Source organism: Nelumbo nucifera, chromosome 3 (genome assembly GCF_055504915.1).
Source record: "Nelumbo nucifera cultivar China Antique chromosome 3, China Antique-T2T, whole genome shotgun sequence".
NCBI lineage: Eukaryota > Viridiplantae > Streptophyta > Magnoliopsida > Proteales > Nelumbonaceae > Nelumbo > Nelumbo nucifera.
This window is the reverse complement of record NC_142651.1, coordinates 79,121,318-79,146,270: the sequence shown is the minus strand read 5'-3', so window position 1 is coordinate 79,146,270 and position 24,953 is coordinate 79,121,318. Positions and strand designations below refer to the sequence as shown.

Here is a 24,953-nt window from a genome sequence, read left to right as displayed (position 1 = left end):
GATATCTAGCAATTTGCATGAAATCGAAAATGAAGTTCCAAAGCATCCGAACCCTAAGGCGGAGCCAGGGGTGGAGGAGGGAAGTCATATTATGCCTTAAATTTCTCACATTTATTAACTTTTGCCGCATCCATATCCACGTTTATTAGCTTTTGCCTTTTTTTCCCTCTTAAGAAAAAAAAAAAATCCCCACTCCGAATCCACCATTTTAAGGGTCCCCTCCCAGGGCCAGACAGTTAGGATGTTAATTAAGCCACGCATCAAATACCAATTGATCACAACTACTAATGTGTCGGTGACGGAAAGGTTGTATCAAAGCTCCAAAATATCAGAAAAAATAATGTGAACGTTCATTGTGGGTTTGTTTATTGATTATCAAAACAGAAATCGTTTATAAGATCAAATTTATATATAAAATCATTCGGGTGGATCCATATTTTATCCGATCTTAAAGAATTCTGTGTTTTGAGTTTTGACTTCTGAAGTTTATTCGGGTCCTACGCAGGATAATCGGATCCAATTGATCCTCAACCGTCATGATCAAATGGCCATTAAAGAAAATGAAGGTTCTTTACTGAGAATGAGCTTCGGACGCTTGGATCTATTCAGTGGAAAGAGACACATGGCAAAATTATTGTACCTAGTCGTACTGTATGGGTCCTATGTTCTGTTCAGAGCATCATGGGTTTGATGTTACATGTCCGGCTCTGTCACACCGTAGATTTGGCCGCCCCATCAGCACCGTCGGATGACTAGGCCGAAACTTTTTTGATGAATGTGGACTTTTTCCTGCATCTTACGCCACACTTTTAGATATTATTGCGGGACCCAGCTGCCCATTTACAAATAAGCACACTCTTGCTTAGTGGGGTACTGGGGCCAGTCTACAAGCTTTGTCTTCTTGTGATTTTAAGGTTCCATATCCTTAATTACGGTACTGTACGTGATTTCATGGAAACTCTCAGTCTCTCTATTGGATAAAAAGAAACCAATGAATGATAAGCACGTTCATCTGAACATCACTATCTAACTGCCACGCGTAACAATGCTTACTTAGACTTGCTTAGATAGATTTTACACGTGGAAAAATAGTTGGAATCGAGGTGGGGTTGAGTAGTCCACCTGTTATTTCAGCAAAGTCTTTCCTTAACTTTTTAGGCCAGCAGGCTTCTTGACGTGTGGGGAAACCATGCCCCACAGGCTACGTGACACGTGGAAACCAACAGAGAGATTGGGCGGTGGATCTGGATTATCAGACAAAACCTCTCCACGTGGCTAGATGAAGTAGGTTAAGATCATCTCTCCCCACTCGCTTCACGTGGCACTACCTAACCTTGATATTTCCACAGAAGTATTGAGAATATGTGGCTTGCAATACGCCAATACCCCAATTTGTCCAAAGACCAGAGAAGGGCGGTGGCTGCAGCTTGGGGCTTGCGGCATAAGCCTTCCACGCGTTGACAGCCCGAGTTGTCTACTTTAGAGAGACAATCAAAAAACGTTTGATTGTTTGTGGTTGAGAGATCTCTCTATTAGTTGCCTGAGCTCACAGCAGAGACCCGAACCATGTTAATAATAGAGCTGGATGGATGTTGGTGGCGTTTAAGAGCCAGAGAATTGAGAAAGCAGGCCAAGAAAGTGACAAGAATCACGGGGACTGGATAGTTAAGAAAAAGTTTGAGTGGTATGACGTTCTGGATCAAGACTTAGAGAGATTTTGCATAAATTCATTTCTTGCCATTAATTCCATGCATCTGATACCCTCTTTTTTTATTTCTCTATCCCAAAATTAATCAGATTGTTTTTATTTCTCTGTAAGGGTCAGAGGAAATTAATCAGTTTTTTCTTTGAATCATTTGCATGAGAAATTAAAAGAAATATTTATCATAAGCAAAGTGACTGTTACCAAGGTTCAGTTTGGAAGGAGTATAAATGTAAATATGAAGAGTGCAAAATCTTGCATTTTGTATTATTATTGTACATATTTGTATTTATTATCTTTTCAAATTAAGCACAAAGAGCAATGTCCAATTGAAACACCATGTTGAATATATATCTTTTATCACCCAGGTGCCCCGTTGTTTTTGTATTACATGTTACATGTTATAAGGAATTAAGGGTGGAAATAGAGTGGGATTCACATTATGTCCTTTGATCTTATCATAAAAAACCTGTAATTATATGGTTTATTTTTTCTTTTTTGGATAAATCCAGGAAAAGGGCTTTTACAGAACGGGGGTATGTAGTGCATCCCCAGAAATCAAAACAGCTAACCATACTTGAGGATATATACTTGGCATGAAAGAATCAAATACAACATTATAGTGAACAAAGTTTGCCAACCAATCCGCCACAATGTTGCCTTCCCTGTAGGTATGATGATACTCCACTTTGGGTTCAATTATGCAAATTAAATTACTATCTCATCTATTAGGTCATAGGCGATTTGTTCCATCTGTAGTATTGAAATCAAAATCACTTGCTTTATCTAAGGGTGACCCAGGGGAGATGGCTGGAGGATGATAGAAAGAGGTGGATCTATGAAATTAATTGCTTGTTTATTTGATTATTTACTCTTTTAATGACAAGAAAGCTACCTCATCATCAAGATGATGAGTTGCACCAAAGGTCTTTGATTTACTTCATTTCTGATGATTTGGTTGACCTAAGGACGGCTTACTTAGTTAAAAATTAGAATTAAGAAAAAATTCAACGATTATCTGTTAGAAATTAGAAGGTGGGGGTAGGGAAGGTTCAGCTGTTCTAATTTGTTGAATGCTAAAGTCTCTGTATCCAGTATCTCAACCGCTGTAATGTATATTGTGATTAAATATATTACAGTTTTCATTGATCATCAAATAGTGAAATCATTTAATTGAGTATATGACACCCCAATAGGGCATGATCACACCAGATATTTTTTATATTTTGAACTTATTTGGGGAATCACAAGAAATTGAATTCCTTGAGACCCAAGTGAGTCGATGACCATTTTATAAAGTCAATGACTCATCAGTAGCTGAAATGGTTATTTGGCATCCCTTCATATACTGCAGGCTCTCTGTGGTAAGATCAATGGAGCTTATGGGAGGGGTGGCAATTTCAACTCTACCTGGTGGATATCCATCCTTATCCACCCCGTTTTCAATGGGATGGTTTTTTTTTCTTTTCTTTAAAAACAAATTTTGGGGTAGAAACTGGTTTTGGGATATAAATTTATGGTCTTAGGCTAAACCTAGTTCTGTCCAACCTGCATATCAATGGAAAGCATATAAATTTATGTATTAAGTGTTGAATTTAATAGTATTTTGAGTTTTATGTAAAAGATAATTATTGATAGTTTATGTATTTTCTATATGCTTAAATCAAATAATAAAACATTTTAATGTTAGTTCATTTATTTTATTTGTTTATTGCTTATATATAATAGGAAATAATATAAAATTAGATATGAGTTCTGCACCCAACCTGTTAACCTAACCTGCCCCAACCTCAAATGTGGGAAGGGTGGGGTCAGGGAGAGTTTTGCATTTTCACATGGAGGAAGAAAATCCAAATCACTACGAGTTTTGGAAAAGTATAAGTTGGGAAGTCTAAGGAGACGAGTAGCATCTTAAATTTACAAAACTCTCATTGAACCCACCCTGCTGACATCCCTATCTCAAGTGGAGACCACATTTCTGCCATACAACCTCCCACCCCACAGCACATCTCTGCCGTGTATTAGAAACATCTTTCGATGATGGTATCAAAACGGATAATGTCATCATTGGAAGATGCTCTCAATACATGGGGAATGGGGGAATGTGCTGTGGGGTGTTGTGGGGCGGAAATATAGCCCTCAAGTGCATCCTACTAAATCTGTCCCCACTCCTTAATCCCCTCTTATGTGTGATATGTTGGTTCAGATTTCCTCCATACATAATCCTTCTCAAACTCTCAAACCATGGGGAGATGTTCCCAATACACGGTAACGTGTATATGACAACCATTCTGTGAGGAGGAAATCCTTGTTCGTATCATAAAAATATCGAAAAAAACAAAGCCACAAAGATGGTTTTCTCTAATCCACTGTTACAAGTAAGAGCATCTCTCTCGATCGGCTTCCTATCAATCAAAATTTTAACGCTTGTTCTTGTAATAAATTAAAGAAGTATGCAAGAAAATAAAAACCAAAATTGCCGACCAACATGATCAAGGTCTTGACACGATATATTTGAGCCCACATATATAAAATTACAGTATACTTATTGTGTTTTCTTTCCTTGAATTTATGCTTTCATTAGGTGAGAAAATGAGGAAAGCTTTTCTCCCTTTCCGAAGAAGACAAATAAAATTGTTAGAATGAAGTGACATGAAACAACAATGACAATTAACCTCTACTAGTCAATTTCTCTAGACAATACTGTAGAAATATAAAGCCATCATCATATTTATTGCCAAAACAAAGACAACTCATGTCTATCAATGTACCAAATAATATCTTTATTGTGGCACATGTTGTAATAATAATAATAATAATTTTACCTATTGTAGATTTTCAAAAAGAAAGAAAAAAGAAAAACAGAACCCGTCAATTAGATAATTAACCAGTAAGAGATGTATTTGATTCTGTTTTCTGTTTCTTTTTGTGCTTGTGGGTGTGTTTTTGTATCTCCAAAATAGAATTTTTTTTTTACATCTATTACTAATTACATGTCAGTCGGAAATGAACTAAGAACCACCTTAGGTGAACAAGGAGGACTAGATGTTGTTGTTGTTATTATATGAAAATGTAATGGGGTTTAAAGAGAATTCTTCTTCCCCAGAAAGAACCAGATAAACAATTACAGAGAGGACAACTGCTACAGGAATTATTTAATAAGATATTTAAAACATTCCATTTCTAGCTTTGGAGTTGCTGTGGACTAGAAGGTACGTACAAAGGTACAAGAATAAGGAGATATTTGAAAATTCCTTTGCATATTTGAATATTTCAATTATTCTGTAACTTATGATTGCCCAAACAAATTCTGGTGATGATGAAGAAGAAGCAGACAATAGTTGTAGCACTGAAAGGAGGGAGGATAGTTCAAACTTTCTTTTGAGATTTCGAGGGAAAATACACTTCCCTTACAGATTCCCAAAATATATACACTCTCACAGTCTCACTGAGATGACACACAACAAAAGATGAAGAAGAAGAAGAAGAAAAGGATAAAAAAAAAGAAAACAAAAAAACTGAAGGAGAAAAAATAGATATAGAAAAATACTTCAATCTTCTAAATCTCATTATCTAGTTCCCAGCCTCTCAAGCTACTGCTCTCTTGAAGCCGCATTTGTCTGTTAATCCTCTGAATAAACTCCTCCACCCTTCTGTTGAGTTCTTCATCAGACATAGTTGAGAACTCATTCTCTTCCTCCTTCGGTACCTCTAACTCCTCTTCTGACCTCGTTTCATGCTTTTCAGACTCTGACCTGAGTAGATTCTTCGTATTCTCATTGCCCATCTCATCAGAGATAGATTTCTCTGATTTACTACGGTAATGCATCGGTTTAATGTCCTTTGTCTCAAAACGAGTTTCGGCATCAACGTCGACCTTTGTATGAGATTCAGGTGTCTTTTCTTCCACAGCTTCAGATTCTGGAGTCTCTTCTTTTGAAGTCTCAAGCTCTTCTGGAGTTTCTTCTTTTGGTATCCCTTGGATTTCAGCTTTCGGAGAGGCTTCTGGCATACTTACAGGCAGAATTTTTCTTTCTGAGTAGATTTCTGGCTTCTTTTCGATATGAGCTTTAGGAACGTTCTCGGGCGGCTGAGCTACGAATGAAGAAACTCTCCTAACTCTGCTGTTTCTCAAGTATTCTTCGTAGAGATCGTACTTCTGTTTGGAAGAGAAGGCGCCGGAATCAGCAGCGATAACGAGGATGATGACATTAGAGAGAAAAAACCAGAATCCGGTGTCTTTGAGGAGAGTGGCAGGGGAGGGATGAGAGAGGAAGAGATAGATGAAGAAGGAGAAGAGAAAAGCTGACAAAGAGATACTCTTTACTTTCTGGGGTATCTCAATGAAGCTGGGTTTCATTGGCTTCTCTAAATCTAGCAGTGATTTCTCCATTTTCAGACAGAGATCAGGGAGCTGAGGGCTGGTGAGTCGATGGAGAGAAGTTCTATTCACTGTGCGTGATTGGGTTCTGATTAATTTTGAAAAGAAGTTGGTTGAGGCTTGAAGTGAGGGAGCGAGGGGTTTTATAGGGGGTTTAGCTGAACACGAGGACAAGACGAATCTACTGGGTGGCTAATAATTGAACCGTTGAACTGCAAATGCCCCAGTGCTTTTACTGTATTTATTAGAATGGTCCTTGGTTGATTCTTATTTCTTTCCCTTTATCTCTTTAGTTTTTTGTTGGGAGGCTGTGGAATCATGGTGGAGCCCTCCTTGAACTCAATCCATTGGATGAAACCTTCTCATGGATCTATAGCCATTAATGTCAAGAAGGGAGCTAGGTTTCAATAGAATGGGGTTTTGTTGCAAGGGCTGTGTCTCCATAAGAGAATTCTGATGGGTTTTGTTGATTAGTTTTAGGACAGCTGCCTCCAGAACAGCTTTTCTCTGATCCCAATAATTGAATATGAAAATTAGTTTCGTCTGTATTAGTTCTGAATTAAAAGAGCCCCACAAAAAAAAAAAAAAAAATCAAAAGAAAGTTAGGTTGTCCTGTTTCCTTAAGGGCCTCTTTAGGGCAAGGAGGTTGATGATGTTCTTTGTTTTCTTCTTCTCTTGTGGGGAAGTTGAAATGAAATTTTTCATCAATGCCCCAAATCTTTTAGAACAAAATATTGTAAAAATTGGTTTTCGCACTTAAAAGGGAGATGACCTTTTTTCCCTTGATCAAACAGATCAGATGGAAAATCACTACTAAGCAACGTGTCCTTTGATAATGAAAATCTTGTAATTTTGGGGAAGTAATGAAGTGTAACTCTAGCACTAAAGAGCTCATGATTTAGCACAAGACCTCTGTATTTGTTCTCAGCGAGATTTGTTCTAAGAAGAAAATCATTTATCTGACACATGTAGGCTCTTAGTGGCATACAACTCAACTCCAATTGAAAAATAAGAAAGCCTTGTAATCAGGTGTTCAACCCCTAAATCCTGATGCGTGTTTCGATTAACTTTGAACTTTGAAGGATGAAAATTCCATCTTATAATTCAATATACTGGTGATTACATCACTCATCTTTTTTAATCCCTGATTAATCTGGATGCGCTTCTTGCCACAGACACCTGTTAATCTCTAAACCCAACAAAGCTGGAAATTTGATCCTTTCCCAACCCATCTCTTACTCAATAGAGATTGGTTGACTAACAAATTGTTTTAAAAGGACACGTGTCAATAATAATTGACAAGGACGGTGTAATAATTAAGAGTCTAATTACCAAAACACCCTCTACTAATCTCTATATATAATTTGGATGTATCGACAGAGATGCACTTGTGTCATTGAATCTAGCTCTCTTCCAATTATTAAGGCTAGATTTTCTCCACGATTCAGTCACTACAACATACATGGAAGCATGTAAGAGCTGGCAGAGTTGATTAATTATTTCTTCCAAACATAGTAAAGCTTTAGAGCAAGGCTTTCGAACGGCTGTTGATCTGGACGGTCGAATCGTTTGGCCTGGGAATCGTTTAGACAATTGGTTTTGTTTTATCTTAAATTTAATATTTAACTAAAAACCATTGAAAAAGTTAATAATTCATTGATTCGGGTGATTAAACCGTCGATCTATCGACTCATTTAACAGTTTTTATTGTTTTTATTTTTTAATTATTTTTTTTTTAATTTATTTGTTAGAATGAGATCAAATGGTTAGACGGCCGACCCGAAAACCAGTGATCATGAGATCGAAAATCAGATGGTAGACACCCAAGTCACTTAGATGTTTGCCACGTGGGTGGCTGAACAGAGAAGGTCATATGAGAAGGTAAGAAATGATCATCAGAATCTCTTCAATAGAAACAAATATTTTTTTTATGTGAGAGAATGAAAAAGGAACACACAATTTAAAAAAGGCATTGATAGAGATAACTGTCGCTTCCCTTATTCTTCTTCAATAAAGTTGTAATAATCAGTGAAGGCCATATATAATTTTTCCTTACTAGTTAAGCTTCCTTCTACAACGCTTCTTCACTTTGTTCTTACACATTTTCCTCATGAATATTTTATTGAAGCCTTAGGGAATAAGAAGTGGTGGAATATGGAACGTGTGTCTGCAAGTCTGTGCTGTGCCATTTGCTTATTGGGTTTGGCATTTTCTTGTTCTAATTAATATGGGATTATTTAGCAACTAAATTAATCATGTTTGGGAGATAGGGTTTCGAGGTTTCAGGTAAGATTCAAGAGATCGAGAAAAGCTCCAACAGAAAACAGACATCATGGGTTTATGGAGTCGGACATTTTTATTATATAGATAATCATGATTTATTTGAAGGTCTGAGGGCTAAACTCCGCTCTAATGATCATCACAAATCAATTATATTGGTTCTGGTTTTGGTTATGTGGTTTTTGACCCGTTTTGTAATTGTGTCAAGACCGATTCTTGTTGCTTCAAACCGATTAAGACTAATCGTAAATTGATTATTATATATTTAATAATTTTGGTTAAAAGTATTTGTATTTTTATTAACCGGAAAGACATGATACTGAAAAACTTACAATCAATTTATCAACCGGCATCAGATTAATATATTAACAAAGAAGTAATTAAGGGAAAATGTATGATATCAAAAGAGTTTTGACCAATAAAATTAAAACACCCTATGAATACCACTTGATCGATTACCTTTTTTATGATACATTGATTGTAAGTTTTAAGTTGTTGTTATCAAATGTAAATAATTATAGATAGATGCATGTCAAAGTATAATTGGGCCTAATCGGGTTGCATCGTTTGGTTCTGGGTTTGTCTATAGAACCGATCAAAATTGATTAATATATAATTGTCTCAGTCTAAAACCAGACCCGAACCATTGACATCTCTAAAATCAGATAAACTTGGGAAATGAAAGAAAAAGTTAGGCAGCTTCAAGCTTCAAGAAACTTTGAATCTGGGTGAAGACCTTTGGATTGGATGGTCCAATTATAACTTGAGTTTGACAAATCACCAACCTCGCCTGTACTATAGAAAAGTTATATTCGGACCACAGTAGAGAGAAGCCTTGGTTGATGGTGTTCATCGTACCCAATGCCCATGGTTTCAGACAAAAAACACGTAGCTAGTGAAGGGTGGATCAAGGAATTCTCTTCCTTTATTCTTTCCTTTGTCTGGGAAGAGACGGAGCTGTTTAAACTTTAAACGCCTGTAGCAACTAGCAAGTAGTAGTAACTCTAAAAACTTCTTTTTCCTTTCGGAAAAGAGGCAAGCAAGCGTGGTTTGAGGAAAAGGGGTTCGAATCTTATTGATAAACGACTATTAAAAAAAAATCTTATTGATGAAAGATTTTGACATGTGGCTATTCCTATGGTTTCTTATAAAATTAACGCATTAGATTTGAGACTTGAATCCTCCATGCAGTACAAGAAATTTGACTTTTAGCAATGGACAAAACCGTTGCGAGAAGTCCTTAAAACCGTTGCGAGAGACCTATAGCAATAGACCAGCCACGGATATAAAATCGATGCCTTTTCCATGGTGGCAATAGGTTCTGGCAACGGATAAATAAAACCGTTGCTACAGTCTTAATCTCTTGCAACGGACACTAGGTCAACCGTTGCTAAAATGGTTATAGCAACGGACAAAACCGTAGCTAAAAGAGTGCAAAGGTGGATATGTTGCTACGGTTATTCTCTAAAACCGTTGTTAAATGATACCTATAACAACGGTTCATTAAGAAAACCATTACTATATGTAACTTTTAGCAACGGTACATTAAGAAAACCGTTGCCATATGTAGCCTTTAGCAACAGTTCATTAAGAACACCGTTGCTAAAAAACACTTATAGCAACAGTTTAAAAAGAAAACCGTTGCTAAATTATATCTATAGTAACAGTTTTTATTTAAAACCCTTGCTATATACAATTAATCTTGAATAACCATTGCTAAAGGCATATTTATAGCAACGATTATGTAAAATTACTCTTTGTTCCCATGCTATACAAATAAATAATAATTTATAAACAAATATATTTTTATTCAAATTATCAAATGCTATTACAAAAGTACATTTGTCACTTGTAAAGAATACATGAATTAATGTTTTCAACAAAAAAAAAAGAAAATTTGTAAAGAATACATGAATAAGTGTTTTCAACAAAAAAATAAAATCTTCAATGCCTTGCTCATGCATCCAACACCAATAATGTCTGCTTTAATGTTATACCACTTTCTTTTAAACCTGCAAGAGTTAACAAGTAAATAATGAATTAGGCAACAAAAACATCAAATGTCCTTCCCCCAATAATTTTCTCAAACTACAAAAATACAAAATATCAACTATTCTAAGACAAATGATTGTTGATATACTAAGAGGTCTAACTAATTAGAACACAACTTTCTTATCAGTTTGAAACAACACATCATTGAAATGGTATGAAAACAAAGCATACAATGGGGTTTAACCCAATGATGGTAGCTAAAATGTGATAAATCCAAGTGCTCTAATGAGGGCTTGAGCCTTGGCTAAGGCTTAAACACAAAATCTAGGTCCAAGAGCGAAATTTTCCAACTTGCTAAAATGATCACCCTTGTTTTTATGGCAAAAGTAGCAAAGTAAGGGTACTTTCAGTACTTTAAAACACATAGGGTTAAAAATTATACTTTGAGGCAAAAAAAATTGGTAAAGTGGTTGAAATAATTTATTAAATAAGTATTAACTTACTAAATAAATTATTAGTTATTATGTAATTAATAATTATTTATCTATATTGTATAACTATTACTTTATTAATAATTTATTTATGAATTTAAATAATTTAGTTTAATTGTCAGTATTATTTTCATTCATAAGTAATTAATTAATTTTCTATTAGTGGTTTTTCATATTTAATTTATTAGTTTCTATTAATTATTAATTTACTTAAATAATTAAATGAATTTTTGATGATTAGTTTTAATTAATAAAATAATAATTAATACTTATTTATTTCTATTTTAGAAATTGTTATCTTTTTTTAATTTACTTATGAAATTATTAATAATTTATTTTCTAGTTTAATTATTATTAATTAACAATCATTAATTATTATTGTTATGCAATAGTAATGAGCTAATAATTTGTTAATTATTAATTATATTCATTTTCTTTAAAAAATTCTTAATTATTAATTTACTATAAAAAATAATTAATAAATAATAAATATTTTAAATGAATATTATATGGTTATTATTTATGAGCTAGGAATAAAGTGATTGTAGCTAAAGATGATTAACTTTGTAGTTATAGCCACGGAATTTTAGTTATCCATGGCTATGGTCATAAATAGCTCTTTAGCCACGAATAAAATGACTGTAGCTATAAGTCAACTTCTGCTTTTGTAACATATAGCCACGGTTAATCGTGGCTATAAATATCTTTTAGCCACGGACAGAATAAATTTTAACCACGAACAAATTGTCCGTAGCTAAAGCTTAACTTTTTTGCCACAGATAGAATAACTTTTAACGACGGGCAAATTGTTCGTAGCTAAAGGTCAACTTTTTGCCACAGACATCAAATTATTCGTGGTTATATCCCATGTTTTAGCTACGGTTTTTTTGACCCTAGTTATAGCCCCATTTTCCTGTAGTGATGTGACAAAACCCCACGACTCCTTTGAGCCCCATATATACCTGAATTTGTTTGGCCTGTTCTTTGTTCTTTTTTTTTTGTTTACCTTCTTTGCGGCTCAATTTTGGTGTACCCAAAAGTCTTTTCTTTTAACTTTCTTTGCGGCTTAATTTTGGTGTACCCAAAAGTCAATTACAGTCTTTTTAATACGCCCACAAAATTTTCGAAAAACAGGAAATTAAAAGGGAGAGACCCCATAAAGAGAGTTTCTTTCGCAAGGTGCCAACCAAGTGGTTGATTGTTAGAACTTAGTCATAGAGGAGACTTGGGATCGAATCCCGCTTGCACCTGGGTTGAGAGGTTATGGGTCGGAGGTTGAGCTACCTTTAAGGATGCAAACAAATCAAACCGAATTCGAATCAGGATATATTCGAATCCGATTCAATACTGTTCATGTCAGATCTGATCCGATATGAAGATTCGATCGGATCTAATAGGCCTCAATTTGAATTCGAATCCTATCAGTAAGTCAGATCTTCAGATCTAATCCAATCCGACTTGTTTTCTTTAAAAATTAATAAATTATCAAAAGAAAAATAAAATATACCAATTTAAATAAAGAAAAAAGAAAAAATACAAGTATTATTTAATTATTTTCACCATATATATACATTGTTTTTATAAAAAAATAAATAATATAATAAATTTATAAAAATAAAATATAAATAATATGTTTATAAATAAATAAATAGCATATATATATGTATTATATATATTTATATTCATAAATATATAACATATATAAGATCTTCTCGGATCGTATAAAGGGGATGATCCGAATCCAATCCGATTTTTTATCAGATCCTATTATCTAATCCAATAGGATCTGAAGATCGAAACAAGGGTCATCTGAATTTGACCAAATAGGATCAGATCTTGGATTAGATCGGACCATGATCCAATCCATTTGCACCTCTAACTACCCTGTTGTGTAGCCCTTCAAAAGAGATAAAAGAAATAAAGGGTTGTTTACTTCAACACCTCTATAGTTTCATAGATTTATTTAAACCTACCATGTAGTTTTTATTTTACTAAAACACCCCCTATAGTTTGTGATCTATTTGCTTAATCGATCTTTCACTAAAAAATGTTTGTTTTTCCATCTAAAAATAGTAACATGATAACCTAAATTGAGTAGAAAATGTTCACATGATTGTTTATTCCAAAAGTACCCTTAACACTTCTTCATATAGAAAAGAAAGTTAACCAAATTGAGTAAAAGTACCCTTAACACTTTTTCATATAGAAAAGAAAGTTAACCAAATAGAATGATTGCTAGTGTCTTATTAGGAGCAAAGTGGTATTTTAATTTATTTTATTTTTATTAATTTTATTCTCAAATGGACATTAGAGTCAAAACTGTCATTTTTCACTGTCATCTAATGGAAGGTCAATTAAGTAAGTCGATTGCAAACTATAGGAGTGTGCTAATAAAATGAAAACTATAAGGTAGGTTTTAGTATATACATAAAACTATAGGAATTGTTTTAATAAATGACATAAAAACATAAAGAGAGCTTCCTTCCACCTATGTGGCCCTATGGCAATGTACCAATGCTCATTGACCTATATGTATTCGTTTTTACCTTTTAAACCCACTAATACCCAAAATATTAAGAGTCAAGAAGAATGCCCATTTTAATCTCAAAACTTGAAAATAAATTTAACCATGAGTATCATCCCTTTGAACCATGCGATATGCAATTTTGTTAATTGATTCTCACCTATCGCTCCCCTCTAATTAACTCTCCAAGATACACAAACTAGTCTTGGTGTCTACAAGCACAATCAATATGAGAGGATGTATACTTTGTTATCGAAAATTTTTAATTCAGCCTTAGTTTGGAAAAAAACACAAATACACATAAGTGCGAATACATATAAAATAATATAAAATACAGGGTTTTGCACTCTACATATTTGTATTTGCATTCCTTTCAAACAGAGCTTTAGGCTGCGTTGGGTTGCAATACAAATGCAAATATGTACGCTACAAATTTATCCATTTTTCAATTCACGAATGCAAACACGGTTCATATTTTAAACCGTTTTTGTATTCATCTTGTTTGGTTGAAATCAATGCAAAAGTGTGGCCCAATCATTAAATGCTCCAACTATATTATGCTCCAATGCCTTAACTTTGGTCAAAAAGTTAATTATCAAAAGAACACAAAATTGCATCCAAAAAATAGGTAGAATAATGCTCTCTTTTCAAAGTACAAAAGTGTCAGGAAATACATTTTTACTCTGATAATCATTACTTTTTTACGTTTCAAGCAAATGCTCGCAAACACGAACCGGAGTACATAAATACCCCGGTTCGGCGTTTGTATCGCAAACAAACAGAGCCCAACGAAAAATTATAGGGAATTGCCTTGTACCGTGCGAGTAATGGTAAGGGCCAACTTTCATTTTTGACAACCAGCTGTCACCTCTACTTTAAAAAATCAACACTCAAGTCCAAGTACATACGGTGAGTGATAAATTTACCAAAATGCCCATCTTTGATTTGAGTAATTGAAAAAATAAAATTACAAAATGATAGAGATGGACATGGTTGCCTCAACTAGCATACCTCTTTGGAAACATAGCCACTTTTGCAAAATTTGATGAGTCGATTGTGTTGCTCATTCAAATTTGTGAAAGAAAATGAGAAAGAAAGGGTTAAGAATTAGAGTTTTATAGACTCAAAATAAAAAAGGAGAGGGCAAAACAGTCTCATAAAATATGCAAAGGGTAGCTTTAAAATTTTTAAAAACTAATTGCTGGGCTTTAGTTTTGATTTCTAAAATTACAAGGTCTCACTGCAAGTGAAAGTTGATGCCCTTAAGTGTATTTTATATAACATAAAATACATTATATAAAGTATTTCAAGGTTTAAGGAAAGGCTATCCACTCTCTCCTTATTTATTTATTGATTCTAGCAATTGATGTGCTCTTAAGAATCATTCTTCATCATCTTGCCAACAAAACTCTACATGGGCTTTGTTTTGGATCAGGTGGTATGACTCTCAACCATATAATGTATGTATGAAAAATCTTCGTCTCCAAATGTACACCGTTGTACAAGGTGTTTATTGACTTTTTATTTATAGGTTACTATGATGAAAGGTAAGGAGAGATATCTTGATTGTAATTTCACAAGTATGCAGCTCAATAGAGAAGATAGAAAAAGAGTGATTGAGAAGGTGTCGTCTTGGGTAAATATGTGTTGTGTTTCTTAAAAATATGGTGGCTGCACTTCCTACTTATACAATGTCTACTAATTAAACTGTTGGTCAATGGTCATTTTGAGGAATAATTGAGTTCTTTAGGCTCAGTTTGGAAGGAGTACAAATACAAATATGTACGGTACAAATTTATATAAAATAATATAAAATGTAAGGTTTTGCACTCTACATATTTGTGTTTATACTCATCGAAAATTGAGCCTTAGCTTGTAAATTCTGGTGGGGGTTTTTATGATAATATGCACCATATCTATATCAAGAACTAGTTTAGTTGGTGTTCCTTCATTATCTGTAGAGGGCATATATAGCCTTTGGTTAATTCGACCACTTAGCAATCTTTTTGGAATATTAAAAATATGCCCCACGTGTGCAATATTTCATTTGGAGGTGTTTGATAGAAGCTTTACCCATTTCTAGAAATCTAGCCAAGATTATCAATTCCATTGAAGCATTTTGCCCCCTATGTGGACAAGACACTAAAAGTGTAACACATCTTTTCTTTCACTATGAGGCCACTCGTATTGTCTGGTTTTCTTCCTCAGTAGCCTCAAATACTAGAGTCCAAATCTGTTCCTCACACCAACCTCACAACATGTACAAGCCGCCACACATCATAATCATCTCCTATACTTGTATGTTATTATTCAAGGGAGATGTTCCCAATGCATGGTGGGATATGGCTATGAGATCGGTGTAAGGAGCATGTAGTCTTTCCATGGTTGGATATCGAATTGGTTTATTTGGATGATGGTATTCTTTATATCTTTGTCCAAGGGCTGGTCTATAATACTTTGGCACATATGGAATTTTCGTTATATGGTTGTTGTGGATCAAAAGCCTTTTAACCCATTACAAGTTACTTATGCAACATCAACTCAGATTGATGAGGATATCCATCATTCTCTCCTCTTCAATGGGTCCTACAATTCCACTCCTCCCATCATCAATGTCCCAAGATTTAATTGATCTCTACTCGAATGCTTCTTTATCTCTAGGGAAAAGATGGGGCTTGGATCACCACCCACTAATTTTAAATTTAGATCCACCCCATCAAAACTTCCCTAAACCCTTTCTGTTCTTTGAAATGTGGCTGTCAGATCCTTCTTGCCTTCATCTTATATTAGACTCTTGGAAGTCCAATTAATCGAGTTATGCAGCATTTAAGCTTTCCAAAAAAACTTTAGGATTTGAAGAAAGATCTTATTCATTAGAAGAAAAATGTCTTCGTAGAACCCAAAACAAAATTAAGGATTCTGGAAGTCCAAATCATTAAGGCTGAGCAACAGAACTCCTATCATAATCTGGATCAACTTTATTCTGAATATGAAAAAATAAATAACCAACTGGAAAGCTTCTAGAGAAAGGAACCAGCTATCTAGCTATCAAATTGGATATATCCAAAGCCTATGATAGACTAGATTGGAATTTTCTCCTTAAAATCCTGTCTCTTTTAGGCTTCTCGGATCCCTTTTGTAATCTCATCAAGGAACACATCTCCATTGTTTCCTATTCAGTTATGATAAACAGGACTTCTGAGGGGTATTTTTGTCCTTCCCAGGGCCTTCGTCAAGGAGATCCTCTTTCTCCTTGTTCATTGCCGTGGAAGCCCTCTCAAGACTTCTTCATAAAGCCGAACAGGAGGGCAAAATCCAAGGAATCCCCATCTCTACCTCTGCCCCTAAAATTTCTCACCTCTTTTTTGCTGATGATGTAATGCTCTTCCTCAAAGCTCATAGGGATGAATTGGATAACCTGGGGCAAATCCTCATAACTTTTCAAGATGCCTCTGATCAAGCCATCAATTTTGACAAATCTGGAATCTTCTACAACAAAAACATGCACCCCAAACTTCAACGTATTATTAGTAGACAATTAAAGATTAAGCCCTTGAATATAAACTCTAAATATCTTGGTATCCCTCTGTTTTGGGCTAAAAACAAGCATGCCAATTTGACTTACATCTTAGAGAACTTACAAGCTAAATTAAGCAAGTGGAAAGCTTCTACTATCAGTCAAGCGAGAAAGGTTGTTCTCATTCAGTCAGTTCTTCAATCAGTTCCCTTGCATGCAATGTCTCTAATCAAATTCCCCCAGAAAACTATTAATAGCATTGAGAAAACTATTCGCAATTTCTGGTGGGGAGTTTCAAACAAAAACAAACACCCCCTTAGATGGTGCTCTTGGAATACCCTTTCCCTTTCTAAAGCTCACGGAGGCTTAGGCTTTAAAAGACTTAGGGTTGATGAACCAAAGTCTCTTGAAGAAAGTGGCTTGGAGATTCCTAAATGAAAAAGACAAGTTACGGGGTCTCTGTTGGGAAGCAAAATATCTTAAAAATAATGATAATTTTCCTTACTCCATTTCTACTTCAGGTTTCTTTTATTGGAAAGCCATTGGGCCCTACTTAAAAGATTTATCCTCTAAATGTGGTTGTTTGGTCAATGAAAATTCATCTTTTCCTCTATCCCAAAGCCCTTGGATCCACTTAAAGGGTCAATTCAATTGGACCCTTTAGCCTTTACCCCAGCACCTCAATCATGCTTCTATTGCAGAACTCATTCAAGATGGGCATTGAAAATCAAAAACTTTACAGGCTTCGTTTCCCCCTTCTGAAGTCAGTAGAATTCTAAGAACCCTAATCTACCCCTCCATCAACAGTATTTCTTGGATCTGGGTCCATCACAGTTCTAGGAAATTCTCAGTCAAGTCTAATTATAAAAAAGAATTACAAAATTCTTTACCAACTCTTAACACAGAACTGAAATTCTGTTTAAAGAATCTGTGGAATTTGTCTGTACCCCCCCCCCCCCCCCGATATCAGTTATTTTTCTGGCACATCTTAAACAACTTCATCCCAGTTAAAGACCATTTACCACTTGGAAATTATCAAAAACTGTGTGTTCTCTGTAATCTAGAGGTTGAATCTTTATCTCATTTATTTATCAATTACCAGTGATTTTCACAAGCAGTCTTATGTTCAAATCCTTGGAATCTCCATTTCCATAACTTGCTTCAGAATTCTATGCCTTCTGATATTAAAAGACTATACAACCTTATCAATGATCATAATCTTTTCCTGCAAATTCTTAGTTTGTTGGCTATTGCTTGGTACTATATCTAGCAGTGCAGGAACGAACAGGTTTTTCAAAATAATTATACTGGCCCCGCAAAAGTATCTAAATTAGTGAATACACTCTTTCATCTTTTTGTAAACCCAAACCATGATTTCCCACCCTCCTTAAATCCTCATGAACAGAACATCTTAACTATCAGTTTGGGTCAACAGACTGATTATCCCGTATTCACTAATGCAGGAAGGATATCAACTTCATTGTATACTTTTGGAATCATTATTGTTTCAAAAAATTTATCTTGTTTAAAAATTATAGGAGGTCGTACTTCTACAGTTAATTCAGTTTTTCAAGCTGAGTTATTTGCTGTGATGCAGACTTTAAAAGAGCTTCAAAGTTGGAATTTTGGAGAAGTATGTATATGTGCTCACTCCCAGTGTTTGATAAGCTCCTTCAATGATCGAAAGGAATACCCTTGGTCATGTCACTGAATGTTTTTAAAATCTCTTTTGTTATTAAGAAACCTAAACCTGGTGAAGTTTTTGTATATAAGTAGGAAATATAACATTACAACCCATGCAGTATCCCAATTTTCTAAAACTCACTCATCTACCTTTTTTGTTAGTAATGATTACTTTGATGGGATACCCAAGGTTGAAGACTATATCTCTGTCTCTTTTTGCCAATATAATATTTACTTTTCAAAAAAAAAAATTCTGATATATATGATGCTGCTCTATCCCACTCTAATGGTGGTACTGGTGTAATTATAAGAGACCATAAGGGCAATTCTATTACAGGAGAGCCTTTAAAGTTGACCATGCCTTTGTAGTTGAATTGGAAACTCAGGCTACAATTGCAAGAGTGCTTTTGGTGATTGAAGTTGGTGCTTCAGCTTTTATTTTGGAAGGGGATTCTAAGATCGTTACTTCAAATTCTTTTCTATTGGAAATGACCACCTCTCCTGCTTGGCATATCAAAAATTTGATTGTGGACTATGCAGACTACTCTTGTTAAGAATTCCAAATTGCTCAATCAATTGGGATCATCAGTTAAGTAATTGTGTTGCACATTCTATAGCAAAGCATGCTCTACATATCTGTCACCTTGTTACTTGGTTTGTAACCCATCATTCTTTGACTCTATCTTACAATCTGAATGGTAGTTTTAAGCATGGTTTTCAAAACCAGACCGGACTGGATGGTTGGACCAAAAAAACCGAAAACCGGTCAAGTGACCGGTTTCGTTTTTCACCAAAACCAGATTTTTGCCAAAAAATGTTGATTTGATCAACAAACCGCTGATCCGGGCGGTTGAACCGTTCGAATCGTTTAATGGTTTTGACCGTTTTTTAATTTTTTTTATTTTTTTGTCAAAATGGGCCGATCGTTCAACTTGGGAACTGGACCCCTAACTGGTTCATTATCCGGGTCGTTTTAAAAACCTTGGTTTTAAGTGAATGAATTTGACTCATTGCCAACACCCGTTTTTCAAATAAATAAATAAATTTTATATGAATATTATATATATCATATAATATCAAATTACATATATGTACTCTCTACTATATATATACATCAACATACTTCTTTTTTCTCCCTTCCCCCCTTTCCTGCTTCCTCCTTAACTCTCTTTCCATTCTATGAGTCATGTAAAGCTACAACCCATGGGTTTTTTATGGCTTTAGGAACTAGATAATGTCCCTTTTTTTGTCTCATGAGGCGACTTGGAGAAGAAGAATTTGTTCTCACTATGAGACTGCATTGTCCACTCTCAACTTTTCCATTTTAACACTACTGTGAACCCCCCACCCTTCGTGAGAACCTTATGCCCTGCTTCCTTCCTCTTCTTATCATTCTTCTCAAGGTCTTAATGAGAATTATATTCTCATCTTCTTCTTCTCAACATCTTCTCCACCTGTTATTCTTCATTCTCATTACAATCGTATCATTCTTAGGTGAAGTTGTAATATATATCTTTTTTTTTTCACTTTTCATGTAATAGAAAAGCATGATAATTTCTATCAGAAAAAATAATAAACATGATAATCACCTAATAGTGCTTTTTTTTCCAGCAATATCGTAATCAGACCTATCAATCTCTCATCAAAACCTAAGCTCAAGTGAAACAAAGATATGTGTTTTTGAAAACCAATTGAAGTCATCATTCCTAAGGTTATGCTTGGTTTGAAAGAAAATGCATGAAAAGGAAAGAAAAGGTAGGGAAATCTTTACAAACCTTTTATAGGTTTCCCCATCTTTCCCTTCCTTTTCCTACATTTTCCTTCAAACCAAACGTAGCCTAAAGGTTCGTGTTTGATAACACACTTTGCAATCTAAACCAAATTTACATAAAGCATACTTTGCCTGTCCTCAAAAAGTATCGAGTGCAAGTTTTTTATATACTTTGCCTATCATCAAACGAGTTGATAAAGAAGCAATAATGAAATGAAAGGCTCGAGGTGTTGAAGAAGGCTTTCTCTCTCAATGATGCCAAGAGAGATTGGAATGTTCATATATATAGTTGAAGGTTACAATAGATATGTGAAGCATTAAAGAACTGCTGTTAAATAAATTAATATTGTTACATAAAAGTTCAAATTACATTAAATTTCTACTGCTTAACATTCTTATCTTTCTCACATTCAACATTATTTTGCTTGCGTTTGTAGTTATCTTTGTCGCATGTACCATGATCTTTTATTTCTCATGTAAATAAGGCAATGCCCATTTTATCCATAAAAATCAATTATTAAAACGGACATTTTGTCCCATTCAAGTGTTGGCAACTTCCCCCTAGGTGGGAAAGTTATTTACCCACCTAGGAGATGGGTAAGTGATACCCAGGAAAATAAACTTTCCCTGCTGGTCCCCACATAAGTCTGAAAAAAGAACATGGGATTCTTGGCCAATCCCATTGACCAGCTTTCCCGCTCTCAAAATCTGAAAAAAGAACTCCCCCTTAGAGAAAATGTCGGCAACCTGATTAGAGGTGGTAACGTACTGAACATCAAGAGTTTTATAAGTGATAGTTGACTTTGACATGATTAGTCCAGGCCTTGAATACTGAGTTGGCGGCAAGGTACATGGCGCCAATGTTGTCACACCAGACCACAAGAGGAGTGGAAATTTGAACACCCATTTTAGTAAGTAACTTCCCAATCCAAAAGAGTTCAGTGGCAACATTTGTAAGTGCACAAAATTCCAACTCTACGCTAGAACGTGCTACAGTAGGTTTGCAAGCACTCCAGCTGATTAGATTTGGGCCCATATAAACTACATATCCACTGGTAGACCTTCTGTCGTCTGGGTAGCCAACCTAATTAGCATCAGAGAAGGTAATAAGAGAAAAATAATGAGAATAGGTAAAAACAAGGCCATGGTCCATTGTGCCTTTCAAATAGCATAACACACACTTAGCAGCTTGTCAATGTAGAGTAGTGGGAGCATGGAGATATTGATTGAGTTTATTAATGACAAACAAAATATTAGGTTTGGTGAGTGTTGCATATTAGAGGGAGCCGACCATGCTTCTATATTCAGAAGGGTCAGAAAGGGGCTCACCAATGAGAGCAAACAATGGGGTATTGGGTGGGAGACGGTAAAAAAATTAAGGGAGCCAAGATCCTTAATCCCAAATTTGCAGTTAAAATCATGAAGCAACTTGTTGAACATTGAAGAGTCACTACCCGTCATTAACGTCCCGGGGGTTGGACATATAGACTTCCTCTATGATCTATACATGAAAAATAAAGCATTATTAACATCCACTTGACATATGGGCCAGTTCTTGGAGATGGCTAAAGAGAGAACCACTCACACTATTGTCATCTTAACAACGGGGCTGAAAAGTGTCAATATAATCAAGCCCATATAGTTGTGAAGCCTCGGGCCACTAGTTGGGCTTTGTAACACTCAAGTGACCCATCAGCCCATAATTTGACTTTAAAAATCCATTTGCAATCAACAATATTACCATGTGAAGGAGGGGGTACTAGCGACCATGTCCCATTTTTCATAAGTAAATTGAACTCTTGTAGCATTGCATGTCTCCATTCAGAGTGTTTAATGCCCGTGCAAAGGTTTTGGGCTCAAGTGGGATATGTTGTGCACAAGTAGTGAGAGTAATTGGCAATGGATGTCTAGTGGAGAGAACCTTGGGCTTTTAGGTACTATCTCTAGAATGAGCAACCATAGGATGTATCGACTAGGACTATGGTTGGGGCCTAGTAGGAGGAGCCCCAGTTAATAGGAATTCTCGATTGGGTTGAGGATGAGGATTGTTTTGGTGGGGCGGAGACAAGGACGGGAATTAATAGGAATTCCCAATCGAGGTCGGGGTTGGGGATGGGAATTGAGGTCCCCACCCCGCCCTGACACCGATTATATATAAATGTTTTGATATATATATATATATATATATATATATATATATATATATATATATATATCAAAACATATTTAAAAAATATTTATATATTTAAATGTTTTATTTATTTTAAGTAAATTTATTTAAAAAAAATCGGGGATTCGACTCCCTACAGGGAACCCATCCCTGTCGGAGATCAAGGATGGAGGACAAATTTCATCTTCGGCGAGAATCGGAGACGGGAATAGAGGTTAATTTCATAATCAGGATTGGAGACGGGGAATATAATCCCCAAACCCACCCCGTTGCCATTCCTACTTGTAAGTTGTAACCGTACCAGGAGAACATGCAGTTATGGATAATTGAAACGGTTTTGAAAAAGGGAAGCTCTCTTCATCAAAAGATTACATGCCAAGAGATAAAGATATGTCCCGACGAGCGATGTAAGCACTTGTAACTGTGATGCATGCCGTTGTAACCAAGGCTCAGTTTGGAAGGAGTACAAGTATAAATATAAATATAAATTTGTAGAGTGTAAAACCTTATATTTTGTATGTATTTATACTATATATATCTGTATTTGTATTCCTTCCAAACTGGTGAGCCCGAGGAACACAAAACATTTTGAGCGTAGTTCCAATTTGTGCTGGTTGTAAAGTCGGAGGTATGGGTGACAGTGTAACACACACACACAGCCAAATGTAACAAAGAATGTATAGTTGGGGGTTTCTCGAATAAAACTTCCATTGGTGACTGATCCCATAACTCCAATGGCATAGGGCATAGGGGCATGTAACAATAGATTCACCAATGAAAGCTGCAAACATCATACTAGAAGATATTGGAGAGACTTGGGTACCATTTGAGACACGAGCCAATAGGTGCAAGTTGGGGTGGCAATGAGACGAGCTTTTCATGAGCTTATCAAGTTCAGCTTATGAAAAGCTCAACTTGGTTCGGTTTCAACCGAGTTCGAACTCAAGCCCAATTCAATGACTCAATTATTAAACGAGCCGAGCTCAAGCCTACTAACTCATGAGGCTTGCTAGCTGGCTCGAATATATATATATATATATATATATATTATTAATTATTATAATTCTTAATTTTTTAAATATAAAATAATTTTTTTATATATATAATTTTTATTTTTATAAAATATTTTTTCTCAAAATCAATCTTGAGTCGAACTCAAACCTGATAATATTCGGCTCAGCTCAACTCAAATCCACCCCTAAGGGCAAGCCGTAGAGACCACCATTATTGAGACCTTGGAGTCATTGGGTATGGACGGCGGGATAGTAATTGCAGGAAGAGTGTAGTGGGTGAAACTAGCTAGTGGTTGGTCACGGGATTCAGGGGTTGCAGATATTGGGCCATGGTGGACTGGTAGGGCTCTAATACCATGAAATGAAAGGCTGGAGGTGTTGAAGAACGGTTTCTCTCTCAATGATGTCAGGAGAGATTGTGATGTTAATATATCTAGTTCAAAGTTACAACAGATATATGTGAATCAGTAGAAAACTACTATTATATAATATATAAAGACTGTTGTTACAGAAAAGTTCAAATTACAGCTTAACATTCATATGTTATCTTTATCACCTTCAACATTATCTTGCTTGCTTTCCTAGTTATATTTGTCACGTGTACCATGTGCTTCTACAAACGAAAACAATAATTGAGACACTTGGGTTCCCCTGATTAAATAAAAAATTGGCATGTAGTCTCTTACCATTCCAAAATCACCTGTTGTATTCGACCCTTAAGTTAGAAAAAGAGGGACAATCGACTATGAACTCCAAATCAGAAATGGCATATATTCAATAGGATTTTGATGGATGACGTCTCCTCGATCCGTGGATCCATTCTGTTAGATAAGTCTTTTTAGTAAGATCTTTCAACAGCCTAGATAGTTAAAAAGATGTAATAATCTTTTAGAGTATTGTCTTTAAACATCTACACAGTTTGATTAGTATCCTAATCTACAATGTTTATACAAAGCTGTTGAATGAAAGATTTTAGGTGTCCAAAGACCCATTTTGGGTTTTCATGAGCTTTTTAGAGCATTAATCTTTCTGGTTTTCTATCTTTCATTGCCAAATGGAAAAGACCAAACTTTGCTCTTCCAAACTTTAAAAACAAATCACACTAAAAGATTTGCCAAATGCCCCCAAAATCGCCTGTTATGCTCAATACATCAAATGAACACTGTAGCAGGTGTACAGGTTAAGAAGGTAGTCATGGGTCGGGTTTTAACATTATCCAGACCCAAAACCAATCATTTGGTTAACATTCTATTTTGTCCTTTTTTATTTTTTCTAAAATAAATTGTTACTTCTCATGCCATCTGCCTTGTAAGTGCTAAGTTCAAATATTTTTCAAAAATTTAATGCTTTATCTTTAAAAATAATTGTGACAAAACACACGTCCCTGTAAATTTTCATTTAGGCTTCGTTTGGTTTGAGGGAAAAGGAT

General features: G+C 35.2%; 1 protein-coding gene and 1 long non-coding RNA gene across 2 annotated transcripts; one reads left to right on the top strand and one right to left on the bottom strand.

The window, feature by feature from the left end:
* The first annotated feature begins 1,402 nt into the window (after positions 1–1,402).
* Positions 1,403–8,576, top strand: LOC148801392 (uncharacterized). The gene is made up of 3 exons (XR_016084661.1): positions 1,403–1,684; positions 2,215–2,373; positions 7,835–8,576. It is a non-coding gene; the product is annotated as an uncharacterized LOC148801392 (long non-coding RNA).
* LOC104588756 (uncharacterized) lies at positions 4,834–6,681 on the bottom strand. Its single transcript, XM_010246825.3, has one exon. The coding sequence runs from the start codon at positions 6,093–6,095 to the stop codon at positions 5,262–5,264; it is 834 nt and encodes a 277-aa protein (XP_010245127.1). The 5' UTR covers positions 6,096–6,681; the 3' UTR covers positions 4,834–5,261.
* Positions 8,577–24,953: the final 16,377 nt, after the last annotated feature.

What these genes read in the sequence shown, in the direction of transcription:
- LOC104588756 (XM_010246825.3), bottom strand. Translation starts at nt 6,095, where the DNA reads ATGGAGAAATCACTGCTAGATTTAGAGAAGCCAATGAAACCCAGCTTC.